Raw genomic sequence first — 19,671 nt, forward strand, 5'->3', positions numbered from 1 at the left:
AATGGAGCAATGAAATAGCTACAACATGTCACAATGATTATAAATTTCCTTCTGGTGTGCCTCAATTTTGGCACAGAGTATTCAGGAAAACAAGTTAAGTACCACTTTTGTCATTTTCCCATAATTTCCAAAGTACATCCTCTTAAATTAAAACAAGAACACCCCTGTGGATATGTACCCTCATTATCTCTATGTGTTATAGATATGATAGCCTGCTAACATGCTAGATAATTTGTTGATTTTCATTGATTTGGCACTGTTTCCGTATTCATTCAACTATTAATTTGTGGACTGTGCCCTGTTAGCCAGGAATGTTGTCATTCCTGCGTATTTGATTTTCCAAAATATAAGTTCTATATAATAACCAGTTCTCTGTCTTTTACAAAATCATACGTAGAGAGTCTGGAAGAAAAAAGCACCTGTTACAGTGACCAGATCAAAATGTGCTTTTTTATTTTCATATAGTCAAATAGTAATAGTATTGTCAGAGGTGAAAGAGAAGGTGTAAAAAGTTTATACCCAATTTACGTTGGTACAATAATAAGCAAAAATCAAACTGGCTGAAATATTTCTTTGCCCTGAGCAAAAACTTCAAGATGGCCTAATAGAAGTCTTTGGAAATAATTACGGGATTTGAAATGGTAAACCTGGTGCAGCTTCCTCCTGCATGGAGTCATGGAGTCTAGATCCAGGAACCACATGCGTTATGGATCTGGAGCTCGACGCACTCAGGACCATCCAGCAGGCTGAAAACTTCATAGATGAGACTTTTACTGAGGTAGTCACACCCAGAGTCCAGGCTTCAGTTCAAAAGTTCAAAGTAAATTTATTATCAAAGTACATATATGTCACCATATACAACCCTGAGATCCATTTTCATACTTGATAAATCAATAGTAGAATAATAACCACAATAGAACCAATGAAAGATCACACCAACTGGGTGTAAGACCACATGAACAGGGCAAGATCCATCTTTAGACAGTACATGGGTGACCACCAGGAGAGTAAACAGTCAGTGCAAGGTTTCCCTGTGGCCATTCTCCTCAGCAACAAGTGCTGGGGGTGATGAAGCATCGAAGCCAGTGGCACTGTGGATAGCCCTGAGGCTCAGAAGAAAGGGTAAATTCAAACAGAGCAATAGTGATAGGAGACTCGATAATTAGGGGGACAGACAGCAGATTCTGTGCGTAAAAGAGAAGCCAGGATGGTGTGTTCCTTCCCAGGTGATAGGATTCAAGATGTCTCAGAGTAGCTGCAGAATATTCTCAAGAGGAAAAGTGAGCAGCCAGAGGTCATGGTACATATCAGCTCCAATGACATAAGTTGAAAGGGGGAAGAGGTCCTGCACAGTGAGTATAGGGAATTCAGAAAGGTGCTAAAGATCAGGACATCTGAGGTAGTGATCTCTGGATTACACTCAGATCTATGTGCTAGTCAAGGATGACAGTACAGATGAATAAGTGGCTGAGGAAGTGGTGCAGGGTCAAGGTTTCTAAGAGAGGGAACGTAGAATGCCTGCAAGGGTTTGAGGGTCGGCACAACAATGTGGGCCGAAGGGCCTGTACTGTGCTGTACTATTCTATGTTCTATGTTCTATGAGATGGATTTTTAGATCAGCTTGTGGTTGAGCCCACTAGGGGAAAGGCAGTTCCAGATTTGGTGTTGTGCAATAAACCAGATTTGATTAGGGAGCTTAAAGTTAAGGAACCCTGAGGAAGCAGTGATCATAATATGATAGAATTCACCCTGCAGTTTGAGAAGGAGAAGATAAAGTCAGAAGTATCAGAATTACAGTGGAATAAAGAAAATTACAGAGGCATGAGAGAGGAGAAAGGCACACAAGTTGATTGGAAGGGCACACTAGTAGGGAGGACGGCAGAACAGCAATAGCTGGAGTTTCTGAGGCAATTCAGAAGCTGCAGGATGGATACATCTCAAAGATGAAGAAGTATTCTAAAGGGAGAATGAGGCAACCATAGCTGACAAGGGAAGTCAAAGACAACAGTCAAGCAAAAGATAGGGCATAAAATGTAGCAAAAATTAGTGGGAGGTTAAAGGATTAGAAGGCAGAAGGCAACTAAAAAAAAAATAAGGACAGAAAAGACTAAATATAAAGGTAAGCTCAAAGAGAACACCAGAAGTTATTTCAGATATGTAAAGAATAAAAGAGATTCGGGAGTCAATATTGGACTGTTAGATACGAAGTTGGAGAAGTAGTAATGGGGGACAAAGACATGCCGGATGAAATTAATGAGTATTTTGCATCAGAGTTCACTATAGAAGCCAGTACCAGTATGCCAAAAAAATACAGAAGTGTCATGGGGCAGAAGAGAGTGTAGTTGCTATTACTTAGGAGAAGGTGCTTGGGATGCTGGAAGGTCTGAAGGTAGACAGGTCATCTAGACCATGTGGACTACACCTTAGGGTTCTGAAAGAGGTAGCTGAAGAGACTGTAGAGGCATTAGTAATGATCTATCAAAAATCACTAGATTCTGGAATGGTGTTGGAGGATTAGAAAATTGCAAATGTCACTCCACTCTTTAAGAAGGGTGGGAGGCAGGAAAAAAGAAATTTTAGGCCAGTTAATTTGATTTCAGTGATTGGGAAGATGTCAGAGTCATGATTAAGAATGATGTTTCAGGGTATTTGGAGGCGAATGATAAAGTAGGCCAAAGTCAGCATGGTTCTCTTAAGAGAAAATTTTGCCTGAAAAATCTGTTGGAATTCTTTGAGGAAATAGCAGAAGGACAGACCAAAGAGAGTCAGTTGATGTTCTTTACTTGGATTTCCAGAAGAATTTTGACAAGGTACCACATATGAGGCTGCTTAATAAAATAATAGTCCATGCTATTACAAGAAGGATACTAGCATGGATAGGAGATTGGCTGACTAGCAAGAGGCCAAGTGTCAGAATAAACAGGGCCTATTCTGGTTGGCTGCGGGTGACTAGTGGTGTTCTGCGGGGTTTGGTAACTAACTGCTTATTTTCACGTTAATGAATGATGGAATTGATGGCATTGTGGCCAAGTTTGCAGATGAAGATCAGGTGGTGTTGTGGAAGCAGGGAGTGTGCAGACAGATTGGGAGAATGGGCACAAAGAAGTGCAGGTGAGCAAACAGACTTGGGGATCCTTGTGCAGGCCTCCCTAAAGGTTAACTTGCTGGATGATTTGGCGGTAAGGAAGGAAAATGCAATGTTGGCATTAATTTTGAGAGGATTAGAATACAAGAGCAAGGATGTGATGTTGAGGATTTATAAGGCACTGTTCTGACTGCACTTGGAGTATTGTGAGCAGTTTTGGGCCCTTATCTAATTAAAGATATGGTGTTATTGGAGAGGATCCAGAGGAGGTTCATGAGAATTATTCCAGGAATGAAAGGGTATAAGAAATCTATCAGAAGCATTTGATGACTTTGGGCATGTACTCAGTGGAGTTTAGAAAAATAAGAGGGGGATCTCACAGAAATGCATCGAATATTTCAAGACTTAAACAGAATGGATGTGGAGAGGATGTTTCCTATAGTGGGGAATCTTGGACTAGAGGGCACAGATTCAGAATAGAGAGACACCCATTTAGAACAGAGATAAGAAGGAATTTCTTTTGCCAGACAGTAGTGAATCTGTGAAATTCATTGCCGCAAATAGCTGTGGATGCTGTCATTGAGTATATTTTAAGTGGAGGTTGATAGGTTCTTAGTCAATGCGTCAAAAGTTATGGGGAGAAGGCAGAACAGGGTTGAGTGGGATAATAAATCAACAATGATAGAATGGTGTGGCAAACTCAATGGGCCGTGTGGCCTAATTGTGCTCCTATGTCTTATTTTTAGGCAATAGTGAATCTAAATTGAGATTGTAGTTTTTTTTAAAAGAGCATTTTCCAGAAACTCCATATTCAATTCATATACAATCCAGATGTTAAAGAAATGACCAATAAATACAGACAGAAAAGTACTGTTTAACTCAGATTGATTGTTTTACGATACTTTCAATTCACATGGCTTAAAGATGTTTATTTTAAAGTAGTTCATTCACTTTCTTTCACAACTTTACCGAGACAATGCAGAATTTGAGAAAAGTCTGTGCAAAGTATTTGTGGAATTATTTTAATTTTGTGAATTATAGTTATGCAATCTAAAATAAATATTATCTAACTGAATTTATAACTTAAGTAATTGTTCAGTAGACATGCTCTAAACAACATGGCAAAGTTTTCCACATTTAAATTAATTTCAGTTTCAATGCTGACTTAATTTCATTTTAAACAGTATTAGTTACTTGCTAATGTCTATGAAGAGTCATAAATGAATTAATAGAAAGTCTGTTCATCATTTTGAAATACTGTTTGAAGGATTACAAATATGTTAACTCTTTTGACCCATCTCATTTTAAATCATTGCAGAAATAATAGATTTATGAAACTGAGTTATTGCAGTAAACTCTAGCCTAACTGTATAAAATGAATTTAATTATGACAGAGCAAGGAAAAAGTAACACCATACCTTTCCTCTGGTCTTTTGACCTCTTCGGATTGGAGGAAGCAGATCAGAATGAAATCTGTAACAAAATGAAAAACTATCTGCAGCCATTGTCATAAAAAGGGGTCAGAATCTATTGTCTTGACACTTCATTTCCACTTTCACAATTCATCTTCCTCATTAATTCAGAAACTATTTCAAATTCACCTTTATTCTATAACATTCTGCAAGTCATTACATTTGATAAATATCAAACTAAGTGCATATATTGTAAATGCCAAGCTTGTCAAAATAAATTGAAGAAAACTATCAAACTGATAGCTTTATGAAGCTACCATGATAAAAGTTTTACAAGAATTGGTCAGTTATTAAGATGTAAAATTATAAAGAAATTAACAATGACTTACCTAGGGGAATAATTAAGAGGTAACTGTAGCAAATAACAATGAACAGATTTCCAGGAGTGTTAATCATCATGGTTTAGCCATAGGATTGTAGAGTTACTGTGTCCTACAGCATGGTAACAGGCCCTTCAGCCTATCTGATCCACGCCAACCAAAGCATCCTCCCAGCCAGACTCTGATGCCCATATTCACCCTCATAACCATTGCAGTTGTAGCTGACTCAACAGCTTCCTCTGGCAGCTCGTTCCAGGTACTCATTAGACTCTGTGCGAAGAAGCTATCTTTCAAGTCTCTTTTAACTATCTCCCCTCTTATCTTCTATCTGTGCTCGCCAGCTTTGAACTCCCAGCCCTGGGAAAAAGTTTGCCTTAAGCACGACCTTATAAACCTATGAGGTGACGCCTGATTCTCTTGTGCTCCAAGAAATAAAAACACAGCAAGGCTAATTTCTCCCTATATCTCAAACCCTCTGGTCCAGACAGTATCCTGATACCTATTGTCATACTGGTATTACTTTTATTAAATCTACTGACTCACAGCTACCTTAGTTTAAAATTGCCATTCCTCTTTCCCAGTTCCTCTGTCTCTGCCACGTGTTCCCAGGATGAGGCTTTCCTTTCCTGAACGTCAGAGGTATTGTCCTTCCTTTTCTTTTAATATTTTTTTTAAAAAGAGATACAGCATGGTAACAAGCCCTCCTGGCCCAGCGAGCCCGCACTGCCCAATTACACTCAAATGACCGATGAATCTACTAACCCATACGTATTTCAGAAATAGAATACCCAGAGGAAACCCACGTGGTCACAGGAAGAAGGTAGAAATTTCTTACAGCCAGTGGCAGGAATTGAGCCCAGATCGTTTGCACTGTAAAGCAATGTTTCCAACCATTAGGCTATTGTGCTGCCCATGAAGCATCAATACTAGAAGAGAAACGCCGTTCTTTGAAAGGAATTTCCCTCCCTCTACCAATGATGCTGCCCTCACTCACATCTCCTTCATTTCCCGGACCTGCCCTCATCCCATCTTTCTGCCGCCTTAAGAGGGACAGTTCTTTTTATCCTTACCTACAACTCCATGAGCCTTCGCAAGCAGCACATCATTCTCCAAAGGATATGTCATATTCAATGGGATCCTACACCAAACACATCTTTACCTTCCCGTCACTCTCTGCTTTCTGCAGGGATCACTCTCTCCATGACTCTCATGTCCCACCCCACTGTTCTCCTTCCTGGCACTTATCCCTGCATGTGGAACAAGTGATATACCTGCCCATTCACCTCCTCCCTTATCACTTGCTATTCACGGCCCCAAACAGTACTTCCAGGTTAAGCAACACTTCACCTGCAAGCCTGTCAGGATCACCTACTGTACCCAGTGTTCCCAGTGCAGCCTCCTCAACACTGGTCAGACCTGGTGTAGATTGAAGGATTACTTTGTTGAGCACCTTCGCTCCATCGGCAACAGGGAGGAATTCCCAGTGGCCAACCACTGTAATTCCACTCTCTATTACCATTCGAACACGGTGGTCCATGGCTTCCTCTACTGCCACGATGAGGCCATTCTCAGGAAGGAGGAGCAACACCTCATACTCTGCTTGGGTGGTGTCCAACCTGACAGCATGAACTTCAATTTCTCCATCTTCCATCCTCCTCTCTCCCCCTTCTAACCTTTTCCCATTCCCTACTCTGGCTCCCTCTTACCCCTTCCCTTCTTCTCACCTGCCTATCACCTCCCTCTGCTGCATCCCCTCCTTCCCTTCCTCCTATGGACCACTCTCCTCTCCTGTCTTCCTCAGCCCTTTAGTTTTTCCACCTATCTTCTCTCACCTTCTCACTTCATCCCCCCTCCCTCACCCACCTACCCTCTCTCTCACCTGGCTTTACCTATCACCTTCCAGATTGTACTCCTCCTCCTCCTCCCCCCTACCTTCTTATTCTGGATTCCTTCCTTTTCTTTTCCAATCCTGATGAAGGGTCTCGTCCTGAAATGCCAAATTTTTATTCTTCTCCATAGATGCTCCCTGAGCTACTGAGCTCCTCCAGCATTCTGTGTGTGTTATGCTGGATTTTCAACATCGGCAGAATCTCGTGTTTATCTATTGGCAATACATTGAAACCTGCTTCACTATCACCCAGTCTCACCAATTTACTATCACCATCGAACATGCTAATCAAACGAGATTGCAACATAGGCACCCCACTACTCACAGGGTATCGGTCGGAGAATCAAACTTCATACACAAGTTTGCTGACAATACCACAGTGTGGGCTGGATTAAAGGGGTGAAGAATCAGCATACAGGAAGGAGATTGAAAACTTGGCTGAGTGGTGTAATAACAACAACCTCAACTCAATAACTCAATGTCAATAACCAAAGAATTGATTGTAGACTTCAGGAGAGGGAAAGCAGAGGTCCATGAATCTCCCAAGGGCCAGTAATCATCGGAGGGTCAGAGGTGGAGAGGCTCAGTAACTTTAAGTTTCTATGTCACTATCTCAAAGGATCTTTCCTGGACCCATCATATAAATAATATTGCAAAGAAAGCACAACAGCATCTCTACTTCCTCTGGAGTCTGGGGAGGTTTGGCATGTCATTGAAAACCTTCGCAAACTCCTAGAGATGTGTGGTGGAAATATGTTCTGACTGGCTCCATTAAGACCTGGTATGGGAGCACCAATGACTGAGTGGAAAATCCTACAAAAGGTGGTGGATTCGGCCCAGTACAACACGGATAGAACCCGTCCAACCACGGAGCACATTTACGTGAAACTTTGCCATAGAAAAGCAGCATCCATCATCAAAATATCCTAACCACCCAGGCCACACTCTTTTCTCACTGCTGCCATCAGGCAGAAGGTACAGGTGCCTCAGGACTCACACAATCAGGTTCAAGAACAGTTACTACCCTTCAACTATCAGGCTCTTGAACAAAAGCAGATAGCTACACACTTAAGGACCCTGCTGTATTGTCATTTCATGCTCGCTATTTGTTGCTATTTGTTTATATCTGCATTTGCAGAGTTTGTTTAGAGTTAACAGTTCCTGATGCTTACAGTTTACAGCTACTGCTCTATAGATTTGCTAAGTAAAAAGACTTTTAGGGTTGTAGTGGTAACATGTATGTACTCTGATAATAAATTTTACTTTGAATTTTGAACTTCAGCCACCGCATTCTGCTTCCTATCATTGAGCCAATTTTGAATCCATCTTGGTAGCTCCACTTGAATTCCATGCAAAGGCTTTACCAAAGTCCATGTAGACAATATCCATTGCTATACCTTCAACTATTCCTCAGTTACCTCTTCAAAAACTCCAAAATATTTATTAGACATGAACTCACACACACAAAACTGTGCTGACTATTCCTGATCAGGCCTTGACTATCCAAGTGATGGTACATTTTGTCCCTCAGAATTCACTCCAGTAACTGCCCAACAGTCAGGCTTACCAGCCTCCAATTCTCCGGCCTGTTCTTGGTACTACTCTTGAACAATGGAACAACACTAAGCACCCTCCAGTTTTCTGAAACTTAGCCAATGGCTAACAACAAAGCAAATATTTGTACAAGGACCTTCGCTGGCCTCCCAGAAGATCCAGGGGTGGACCTGGTCAGGTCCTGAGACTTGCCAATCATAATGTGCTTCAAGGCTACAAATACCTCTTTCCACATAATGTTCATGTGATCCAAGACCTTACTACTAATTACACCCATTTCTTTGGCATCCATGATACCCTCCTCAACACCAAGGAGAAATATACCTGCGGCTCCGCACAAAGGCAGTCCTGGTGGTCTTTAAGAGGACCTAGTATACAGTAGATCAAAGATTTTTCACATTCTCTTTGTAATCAACAGAACCATAATAAACACTTCTCTTCCTTCTCATCAATCTTAATCTCAATCCCCTCTAAAACCTCCCAAATGGACTGAGCTTCTCTTTCTTTCTTCCTCTGTGAAGCAGATGGCCATATTTCCTTGAGTTAAGGATGTCGCAAGAGAATGTTGCTTCCCTGTTATCGGTGATAGTAGGTGAGGCAATATAACATGAGCCCACCTTGGATATTCTCTCTTTTCCCCTCTTCCATTGGACAGAAGAAACAAAGGCCAGAAAGCACTTACCACCAGGCTCAAGGACAGCTTCTATTCCACTTTATAAGCCTGTGAATGATCCTCTTGTATAACAAGACCTCACAATCTACTTTGTCGTGGTCCCTGCACCGCTCTTCCTCTGAAACTACAACCCAATAATCTGCATTCCATTATTGCTTTTCCCTTGTACTCCCTCAATGTACTGATGTAATGAAATGAGTTGTATAGATGGCATGCAATTTTTCTCAATGCTACCTGGTGTGTGTGACAGTAATAAACCAGTTTAGCAATACGGGCCAGGATGCCCACCCACTTGTCAAGATTCCACCAACAATGCTTATGGGTGATTCTTGGTGCTTGGTGAAAGCCAAACCCAGGTTCTGGGGCTCCTCAGAACAATAGACAGCCCCAGCATGTTCAGCTGCTTCATCAGTAGTCTTCATATCGCAAAATGGAATGTACCCTAATGATTGCACAACAATTAATTCCAAACTTTATTCCCGGGAAAATAAGGCAGTCCATTCCTGCCTGCAGCAAGATCAACACAATATCCAAGTGATACCCGAGTAATTATCAGCCCAGTAAATTATTATTCCTAGTTAAATACTGCACTTTGCTCAACCATTGCTGTTCCGGCTGCTGCTATCCGGGAAACGGTACCGCAGCATAAAAGCCATGGCCAACAGGCTCCGGGACAGCTTCTTCCACCAGGCCATCCGACTGAATAATTCATGCTGATACAATTGTATTCCTATTTTATGTTGACTGTCCTGTCGTACATACTATTTATTATAAATTCCTATAAATTGCACATTGCACGTTTAGATGGAGACATAACATAAATATTTTTACTCATGTATATGAAGGATGTAAGTAATAAAGTCAATTCAATTCAACCCAACCATTCAAATGATTTTCCACTACTGATTGTCTCACTGGAAACGCCCTGAAGGTCACCAATACCCAGAAACTTAATTGCAAATGACATATAAATGCCATTGGGGCTGGAGCAGGTTAGAAACTGGCTATTCTCATTTCTTTCTCTATCTCTATCTCAGTTCCCTCCCGGTTTCGCTATCCATAATCTCAATCCATGATTGTGAAGGGATAATCTTCACGTTCCTTGTTGGGTTTTCCTGTAACAACACACAAGAGATCCGTTAGCATCCACAGCAGCTGAGACTGCTTGACAAGCTTCTCATCACCTTATGTGTCCAGTCCTTTTCCCACCAGTGTTCAGTGGTTGAAAGGAACTTGTATATTCTGCTTGCACTGTGGCACATTGCTTCAACCACGTGTTCCAAACTCAGGACACTGAACACTAAGAAAGACCAGGACAAGTGATGCATGGAGTCGATAATATTTTTCCCTCCCCCTCCACTCTTCTATTCCCACTCTGACCTCTTACCTGTTCTCACCTCACCCTGGTGCTCCTCATCCTTCCCTTTCTCCTATGTTCCACTCTCCTCTCCTAACAGATTCCTTCCTCTCCAACTCTTTACCTTTCTGTCCTCGCTCCAGCACTTGACTCCCGCTAGGCGAATCTGAGGCTTTGAGGCCTAGTCCTCACCTATACAAGACATATGAAAAAGAAGAAGGAGAAAGCCCTTAACTCCGCGTGGAGTCATCAGGACGCTGTCGTGACGGTGTTTTTTTAGCATGCTTTCTTATTTTTACAGGGCCGACTTGCTAGCTCGATGCTCAACCCAGTACAGATGGAAAGCGTGAAAGGGAGCCGGCTGGATTCAAACTCGGGAGCCTTCGCTCTGAAGTCCGGCGATGATGCCACTGGCCATACAAGCACATATAGATTAGTAAAAAAACACAACCAGACAAATATGTATGTATATAGACCAGACCCCTCAGCCCATTTAATTAAACTTTCAGTCGCCACAACTGCACTACATCGCCCCAGTACAGCACACCAGCTCGGACGCCTCTCCTCCAACGGCTGAAAAGCAAGCAACCCTACAGCATGAGGCCCGAATCCACTGGGTGCTGCAGTCGGCCACAACAAAGCTTGACTTCTGCCAAGCTAAACTTTGGGATGGCAGCTCTGACTCTGTTCTGGACATCATGCCATGCCACACCACTCCCGGTGAAGTGCAACAGCTTTGTCGCCTCAGTCCGGGGGGCTGCAAGCAGGAGACACTGTGGCTTGCAATCATTAGATGTACGTTTAAGTGGAATGGTAGCACCTTTTGCTGACCCCCTGTAGGAGCTGCTGTCAGCAGTCGCGCCGCCATCTTAATGGAACGTTTTGTTTGTGTTTCTCTAAATCAAACTCCATTCTTTCTTGGATATATGGTGACATGTTTTATTATTATGGCTCAGTCAAGATACTAGAGCTCCCTACTTAAACAACTGGAGGGAAAACCCCAGCATTTGCTCTGTTGTTGGTCAAAAGTATAACTTATTGTTACATTTTAGAGGGAGTTAAGGTGGACAATAAATTCTGGTCTTGACAGTGATGCCCATATGTTAACCAGAACTTTTAGGATAGTTTTGAGAATCCTCTCATCAGAAGCATTTAGAAGTCCAGCAGAAGCAAAGGTTCAAAGAGGTTCAAAGGTCAAATGGAGCACACCATATCATAAACTGCCCAGCGACTACCCTGCTGCACAACCACTGCCTCATTTATGGCAGAGTCTGCTGGTCCCACATTGATAAGATTCCATAGAACTGGACTGGAAGCAAAACATCCTTGATATTGTTAACCCACACCGAGGGTGAAGTCATTTACTTCTATTAAATAGCACTGCAGTCAAGAGCTGTGCGATTTAATCATACACATAGAAGGCAATGCATCAGAAATGATACATGTTTTTCCACCCATGCATTTATTTCATAGGTGATTTACTTTCAGATTATAGGTGCACGGTGCAATTGGAATCTTAACCAATAATTAACTTGGTTAAATTATCACATCAGTGGGCAGTGAAATTGTCATTTACACTCAGAGAACAAAATCAATAGTCAATTTTGCACTTTCTTGGTTGAACTAATCTTTTCCTGCATGAACAAGTTTTCAGCCTACATACAAGATGAAAGAGAATACAGTTTCTAGTATGTTATTATTCTGTGTGATATTAATTTTTATGCCACTTTACAAAATACATTAAAATGAATTTACTTGTGGTTAGAAGTAATTATGACTTCCGATAAAAATCATAAATATTCAGACATTATCAATATGCTAAGATAGCCACTGATGGGACTAAAACACAGGCAAACACATTTCACATAAAGCATACAAAGTAAATAAGACTAGAACAACACATACAAGTCTAGAAATGGGATGCAAAGTTCAAAGTTGAAAGTAAAATTTATTATCCGAGTTCATACATGTCTCCGCATACAACCCTGAGATTCTTGTTCTGTGGGATTCAGGAACCATATCTCTCCCAATCCCAACTCCTGAAAGGGAAGGGTCATTACCCAGCAGTCACAGTACACATCAGTACTATCAATGTAAGTAGGAAGAGGGATGATGTCTATAATGCGAATTCAGGCACTGAGATAGGAGGCTAAAAACAGTACCTCCAAGGTTGTAATTTGAGGCGTACAAGTGCGAGTATAGAACTATGAAGATAGATTAAATGAATGCACGGTTAAACAAATGGTGAATGAGGGAGGCCTTTAGATAGTTGTATCATTGAGGCTGTTTCTGAGGAAAATGCAAATTGTACAAGCAGGACAGTTGCATCTGAGCTAGAAGAGGAGTGATGTCCTTGCAGGGATGCTTGCTCATGGTGTTGGAGCAGTGATATTACTGCATTTGTAGTAAGGTGATTGATAGAAGGGCAAGACTAGCTGCTCAGAGTATCAAGATTCCAGGTGTGATGCACAGGGAGGTAAAAGAGGAAGGGGTATTGCAATGTTGATTAGAACAAACATCATTTTGTACTCAGGGAGAATGTCTTAGAAAATTCTCCCAGCGAGGACATTAGAATAACACTTAGGGATAAGGGAAGGGAAATCACTTTGCTGAGATTATAATGGAGGTCATGCAACAGTCAATCAGAGATAGAGAAGCAGATACAGTATGTAGTCAAGCAGAAAGTTGTAAGATCAATAGTGTTATAATTGTAAAGGATTTTAACTTCAAGTTATATATATATATATTTATTTATTTATTTAGAGATACAGCAAGGAATAGACCCTTCCACCCTTCGAGAAGAGCCATCCAGCAAGCCTGACAACCCAGATTTAACCCTAACCCAATCACAGGACAATTTACAATGACCAATTAAACTACCCAGCATATCTTTGGACTGTGGGAGGAAACCAGAGCACCCAGAGAAAACTCACACATTCCACAGGGAAGACAGATAGTACAAGCTCCTACCGAGGACGCTGATATTGACCTCCGAACACCAATGCCTCAAGCGGAAGAGCAAAACACCAATGGCTACAGGATTGTCTTAGTGAGAGGAGGAATTTCAAAAGTGCATTCAGGACATTTTCTTGAACCAATGCATAGTTAGTCATAGTGATGGGGCTCTACAAAATATAACTTTAGAAAATGAACTGTCAGTGGGGTGCATTTTGGGAACAGTGATCATAATTCTGCAAGTTTCAAGACTGTCATGGAGACATCCACAGATTAGCTTTCTAAAGTTGGTGAAGAGGGCAATTTCAATGGGATGAGGGAGGATTTGGCAGAAACAGACTGAGGGCAGCTTCTTTTGAGTAAAACAATATCTAATAGGTAGGAGTCTTCTAAAAGGGAGGTTGTGAGAGTACAGGGCCAAGGTGTTCCTGTGAGGGTGAAAGGTTATGATGGCAAAATTAGGGAACCTTGGATGACATAAAAATGTTGAGTCTGAAAGAAGCAAGCATAAAACAGGTATAGGCAACTGAAAACAGGTGAACTTCAGAAAGGGATATAGCCAGTGTAGGAAAATCCTTAAAAATAAAACTATACCACAAAAATGGGCCATTAAATATCATTAACAGCCAACATTAAGGTGAATCCCTAGACATTGTACAAATATATTAAGAAAAGAGTAAAGATGAAAGAGCTCTAGGGCAATATGTGCATGACACCAGCGGATAAACAGGGTAAATTGAAGCAGGCTGTTTCCACAGAGGCTGGGTGAGACTAGAACTGGAGGTCATAGGTTAAGGGAGAAGGGTGAACATGAAGGGGAACTTCTTCACTCAGAGGACGATGAGAGTATTGAGTGAGCTTCCTGAGGAAGTGGATTCAATTTCAACATTTAAGATAAGTTTAGGTAAGTGCATGAACGGGAGGAGTGTAGAGGGCTACAGTCCAGGTGCAGCTCGATGGGACTTTGTAGAGTAATAGTTCAGCATGGACTAAATGGGCTGAAGGGCCTGTTTCTTTGCTGTAGTTCTCTATGGCTCTATAATTCTGCGTCAGTATTTACTGAGGAAAAGAATATGGTGAAAGTTGGTGATATTCTGAGCATGTTAGCATTGGAAGGGAGGAAGTGCTGGATGTCTTAGGGTGCACGAAGATGGATAAATTCCCAGGAGTCTCTGTCATGTATCCCAGGCTGCTATAGGAGACAAAAGAGAAGATTGTCCTGACAAATATTTTTGCACCTTTATTAGCCATGGTTGAAGCATTGGATAATAGGAGGTTTAACAAATGTTGACCCTTTGTTCAAGAAGGGGCCTCAGTGACAAATATATACAAACCAGGGAGACTTACTTCAGTAAGGAAACTTTTGGAAAAGGTTCCAAGGGGTAGGATTTAATTAGGATTTAACTCGAAAGGCAAGGATTAATTTGGAATAGTCAGCATAGATTTTTTCATTTGAAACCCTATTTCACAAAGTTGAGCAACATACATCAAAGTTGCTGGTGAACGCAGCAGGCCAAGCAGCATCTATAGGAAGAGGCGCAGTCGACGTTTCAGGCCGAGACCCTTCGTCAGGACTAACTGACGAAGGGTCTCGGCCTGAAACGTCGACTGCGCCTCTTCCTATAGATGCTGCTTGGCCTGCTGCGTTCACCAGCAACTTTGATGTATGTTGCTTGAATTTCCAGCATCTGCAGAATTCCTGTTGTTCACAAAGTTGAATAATTTTTTTAAAGAAGAACCTAAGCATATTGAAGGCAGGAACGTGGTAGCTGTTTATTTTTAAACAAACTTCAGTAAAGCCTTTCACAAGCTCCCATGTGGTAGGCTGGTTAACAGAATCCAAAATTGGCTTGGTATAAGGAGCGGTGGTGGTAGAGGGTTGCTTTACTAATTGGAAGACTGTGACCAAGAGTAAATCACAAGCATTGGAGTAGTTCATCAGATATTTCTCTCTTGGAAACCAATAATGACAGCAAATGTAAGATAAGATTCTCTGTATATGGCCATTGGCATAGCTCACTACACCAACCCAAAGAAGATGTCAACTCAATTAGTGCAAACAACATTTTATACACATCAAGTAACAAACTAAATGTGAATGTATGAGATGCAAGTTTGCAGATGATATGAAAATTAACATTGTTGTGGATATTGATGAAGGGTGTCTAAGGATCTAGCGGGTGTGGATCTGATGGAAACTTGGAGGAAGCATTGGCAAATGGAATTTAACAGACATGCTAGGTTGAGGGGTCAGTTTCTCTGCCATATTTCTCTCCTAAAATGTCTACAGACAGGTTAATCAGGTATCACACTGGTTGTCAGCAATGGCAAAGACAGGCCTGTCACTTTGTATCACTGGTGGAAGACAGTATTGACAGGAACAGGCTTGTCACAGTGGCAAAGCTGAACCCATCAGGAATGAACACCATTTTTATTTACACCTCCCAGAAATGTCCTTCAGTACAATATGGTGGTAGAACTTAGCTCTCCAGTGCTGAGCAAATATGTTATATATTAATGAGTATTCACTTATCCAGTGACACAAACAGCTGGTTTATGGCAACATGATTCAGATCCAATCAATATTTCTGAGAAAATTATTTCATGAAGCATTAGAATAATTTGTCCTATTAAAATAAACAGTTCTCACAGCCCTTAGCTGGAAGAGACCCTAAATTTATGAATCTTCAAAAGCCCTTAATACCATTCATGATGACAATTCAAAGGGGTTGCCAGTTCATTTAGCACAAAAACAAAGAGTTCTCAGGAGAAAACAAAGCAGTGTTCGCAGTGTTGCTTTTGCTCTTGGAAACTAATGATGACAGCAAATGTAAGATAATATTCTCTGCATATGGCCATTGGCACAGCTCACTACACCAATCCAAAGATTATGTCAACTCAGTTAGTGCAAAAAACATTTTCTACACATAAAGTAAATTTCTGTCACGTGATAAGTGCTTCCTGTCACATGCTGGAGAACGACAGCAACCAGCTTCAATCATGCTGATGACCACAGTCATGCACCACCAACTGTTTTAACAATGTTCTTTGCACATGTCAAAGAGAGACTATAATGAACTAAATAGAATGAATTATTTAAAGCAATTACAAGTTGTTGCTGCCTTCTGCGTCACACAATATGCTCTACCCCAGTTATCACAGCAATGAGAAGTAAAATTGACAAAACTATTTTGCACTTTCTTTGTTGTACTGGTAACTATGAGTCACCACATATGCTAGAAATCACCACTGTTGAGCACAGATTTGTCTCCTCCTATTAGATTCCCCTTTCTTCTCCAGCCCTGTACTGTATCTCTTTCAACAATCAACTTCTCAGCTCTTTACTTCACTATTCCCCCTCCCCAGTTTCACCCATCACCTTGTGTTCATTCCTCCCTTCCCTCAGCTTCTTACTCTGACTCATCTTTTTCCCCCGGTTCTCATGAAGAGTCTTGGCAATGCTGCTTAGCCTACTGAGTTCTTCCAACATTCTTGTGTGTTTAAAAATGCAAACAACAGGAATTCTGCAGATGCTGGAAATTCAAGCAACACACATAAAAGTTGCTGGTGAACGCAGCAGGCCAGGCAGCATCTGTAGGAAGAGGTGCAGTCGACGTTTCAGGCCAAGACCCTTCGTCAGGACTAACTGAAGGAAGAGTGAGTAAGGGATTTGAAAGTTGGAGGGGGAGGGGGAGATCCAAAATGATAGGAGAAGACAGGAGGGGGAGGGATAGAGCCGAGAGCTGGACAGGTGATTGGCAAAAGGGATATGAGAGGATGATGGGACAGGAGGTCCGGGAAGAAAGACAAGCGGGGGGGGGGGGAGGGGACCCAGAGGATGGGCAAGGGGTATATTCAGAGGGACAGAGGGAGAAAAAGGAGAGTGAGAGAAAGAATGTGTGTATAAAAATAAGTAACAGATGGGGTACGAGGGGGAGGTGGGGCATTAGCGGAAGTTAGAGAAGTCGATGTTCATGCCATCAGTTTGGAGGCTACCCAGACAGAATACATGGTGTTGTTCCTCCAACCTGAGTGTGGCTTCATCTTTGCAATAGAGGCGGCCGTGGATAGACATGTCAGAATGGGAATGGGAATGGAATTAAAATGTGTGGCCACTGGGAGATCCTGCTTTCTCTGGCGGACAAAGCGTAGGTGTTCAGCAAAGCGGTCTCCCAGTCTGCGTCAGGTCTTGCCAATATATAAAAGGCCACATCAGGAGCACCGGACGCAGTATATAACCCCAGCTGAAGGTGAAGTGTTGCCTCACCTGGAAGGACTGTTTGGGGCCCTGAATGGTGGTAAGGGAGGATGTGTAAGGGCATGTGTAGCACTTGTTCCGCTTACACGGATAAGTGCCAGGAGGGAGATCAGTGGAGAGGGATGGGGGGGGGGGGACGAATGGAGAAGGGAGTCGCGTAGGGAGCAATCCCTGCGGAATGCAGAGAAGGGGGGGGAGGGAAAGATGTGCTTAGTGGTGGGATACCGTTGGAGGTGGCGGAAGTTACGGAGAATATGTTGGACCCGGAGGCTGGTGGGGTGGTAGGTGAGGACCAGGGGAACCCTATTCCTAGTGGGGTGGCGGGAGGATGGAGTGAGAGCAGATGTCCGTGAAATGGGGGAGATGCGTTTAAGAGCAGAGTTGATAGTAGAGGAAGGGAAGCCCCTTTCTTTAAAAAAGGAAGACATCTCCCTTGTCCTAGAATGAAAAGCCTCATCTTGAGAGCAGATGCAGTGGAGACGGAGGAATTGCGAGAAGGGGATGGCGTTTTTGCAAGAGACAGGGTGAGAAGAGGAATAGTCCAGATAGCTGTGAGGGTCAGTAGGCTTATAGTAGACATCAGTGGATAAGCTGTCTCCAGAGACAGCGACAGAAAGATCTAGAAAGGGGAGGGAGGTGTCGGAAATGGACCAGGTAAACTTGAGGGCAGGGTGAAAGTTGGAGGCAAAGTTAATAAAGTCAACGAGCTCTGCATGCGTGCAGGAAGCAGCGCCAATGCAGTCGTCGATGTAGCCAAGGAAAAGTGGGGGACAGATAACAGAATAGGCACGGAACATAGATTGTTCCACAAAGCCAACAAAAAGGCAGGCATAGCTCGGACCCATACGGGTGTCCATAGCTACACCTTTAGTTTGGAGGAAGTGGGAGGAGCCAAAGGAGAAATTATTAAGAGTAAGGACTAATTCTGCTAGACAGAGTAGAGTGGTGGTAGAGGGGAACTGATTAGGTCTAGAATCCAAAAAGAAGCGTAGAGCTTTGAGACCTTCCTGATGGGGGATGGAAGTATATAGGGACTGGATATCCATGGTGAAAATAAAGCGGTGGGGGCCAGGGAACTTAAAATCATCGAAAAGTTTAAGAGCGTGAGAAGTGTCACGAACATAGGTAGGAAGGGATTGAACAAGGGGGATAAAACCGTGTCGAGGTATGCAGAAACGAGTTCGGTGGGGCAGAAGCAAGCTGAGACAATAGGTCGGCCAGGACAGGCAGGTTTGTGGATCTTGGGTAGGAGGTAGAAACGGGAAGTGTGAGGTGTGGGAACTATAAGGTTGGTAGCAGTGGATGGGAGATCCCCTGAGCAGATAAAGTCGGTGATGGTGTGGGAGACAATGGCCTGGTGCTCCTTAGTGGGGTCACGATCGAGGGGTAAATAAGAGGAGGTATCCACGAGCTGTCGCTGTGCCTCGGCAAGGTAGAGGTCAGTACGCCAGACTACAACAGCACCCCTTATCGGTGGGTTTAATAATAAGGTTAGGATTAGTGCGGAGGGAGTGGAGAGCAGAGCATTCCGAAGGAGTGAGGTTGGAATGGGGACAAGGTCTTGGCTCCATCCCTCCCCCTCCTGTCTTCTCCTGTCATTTTGGATCTCCCCCTCCCCCTCCAACTTTCAAATCCCTTACTCACTCTTCCTTCAGTTAGTCCTGACGAAGGGTCTTGGCCTGAAACGTCAACTGCACCTCTTCCTAGAGATGCTGCCTGGCCTGCTGCGTTCACCAGCAACTTTGATGTGTGTTGATTCTTGTGTGTTGCTTGGATTTCCAGCATTTGCAGATATTCTCTCGTTTATGATTGGACTTCCTAGCTTGAAGTCCTTCCCCTTCCTCACTCTTTTACTCTGGCTTCTTCCCCCTTCCTTTCCAGTCCTGATGAGGGATCTCAGTCTGAAACGTCGACAGTTTATTCTTTTCCATAGATGCTGACTGACTTACCGAGTTCCTCCAGCATTTTGTGTGTGTTACTGAGAAAAAGGATGTCTGATATCAAGTATGCAAACCAGGCACAAAACCTATGGTATGAGAATTTTAAATCCATGCATTAAACACACATGAGAGGGCAGTGTCAACAGCAGAAGGAGGGCACAATCTACTC

The 19,671-nt window shown here is 42.6% G+C and overlaps 1 protein-coding gene across 17 annotated transcripts in view; it reads right to left on the bottom strand.

Moving 5' to 3' along the window:
- The window catches only part of LOC134340710 (doublecortin domain-containing protein 2), a 167,742-nt gene that overhangs the window by 70,420 nt on the left and 77,651 nt on the right, over positions 1 to 19,671 (bottom strand). For all 17 annotated transcript variants that reach the window (XR_010016632.1, XM_063038254.1, XM_063038265.1 and 14 more), the window contains exon 8: positions 4,504 to 4,558. Coding sequence is in view for 16 of the 17 variants with exons in the window: in XM_063038254.1 (XP_062894324.1) it covers positions 4,504 to 4,558 (55 nt within the window). In the remaining variant the exon portion in view is untranslated. The remainder of the gene's footprint in view (positions 1 to 4,503; positions 4,559 to 19,671) is intronic.

This window comes from Mobula hypostoma, chromosome 2 (genome assembly GCF_963921235.1).
Source record: "Mobula hypostoma chromosome 2, sMobHyp1.1, whole genome shotgun sequence".
NCBI lineage: Eukaryota > Metazoa > Chordata > Chondrichthyes > Myliobatiformes > Myliobatidae > Mobula > Mobula hypostoma.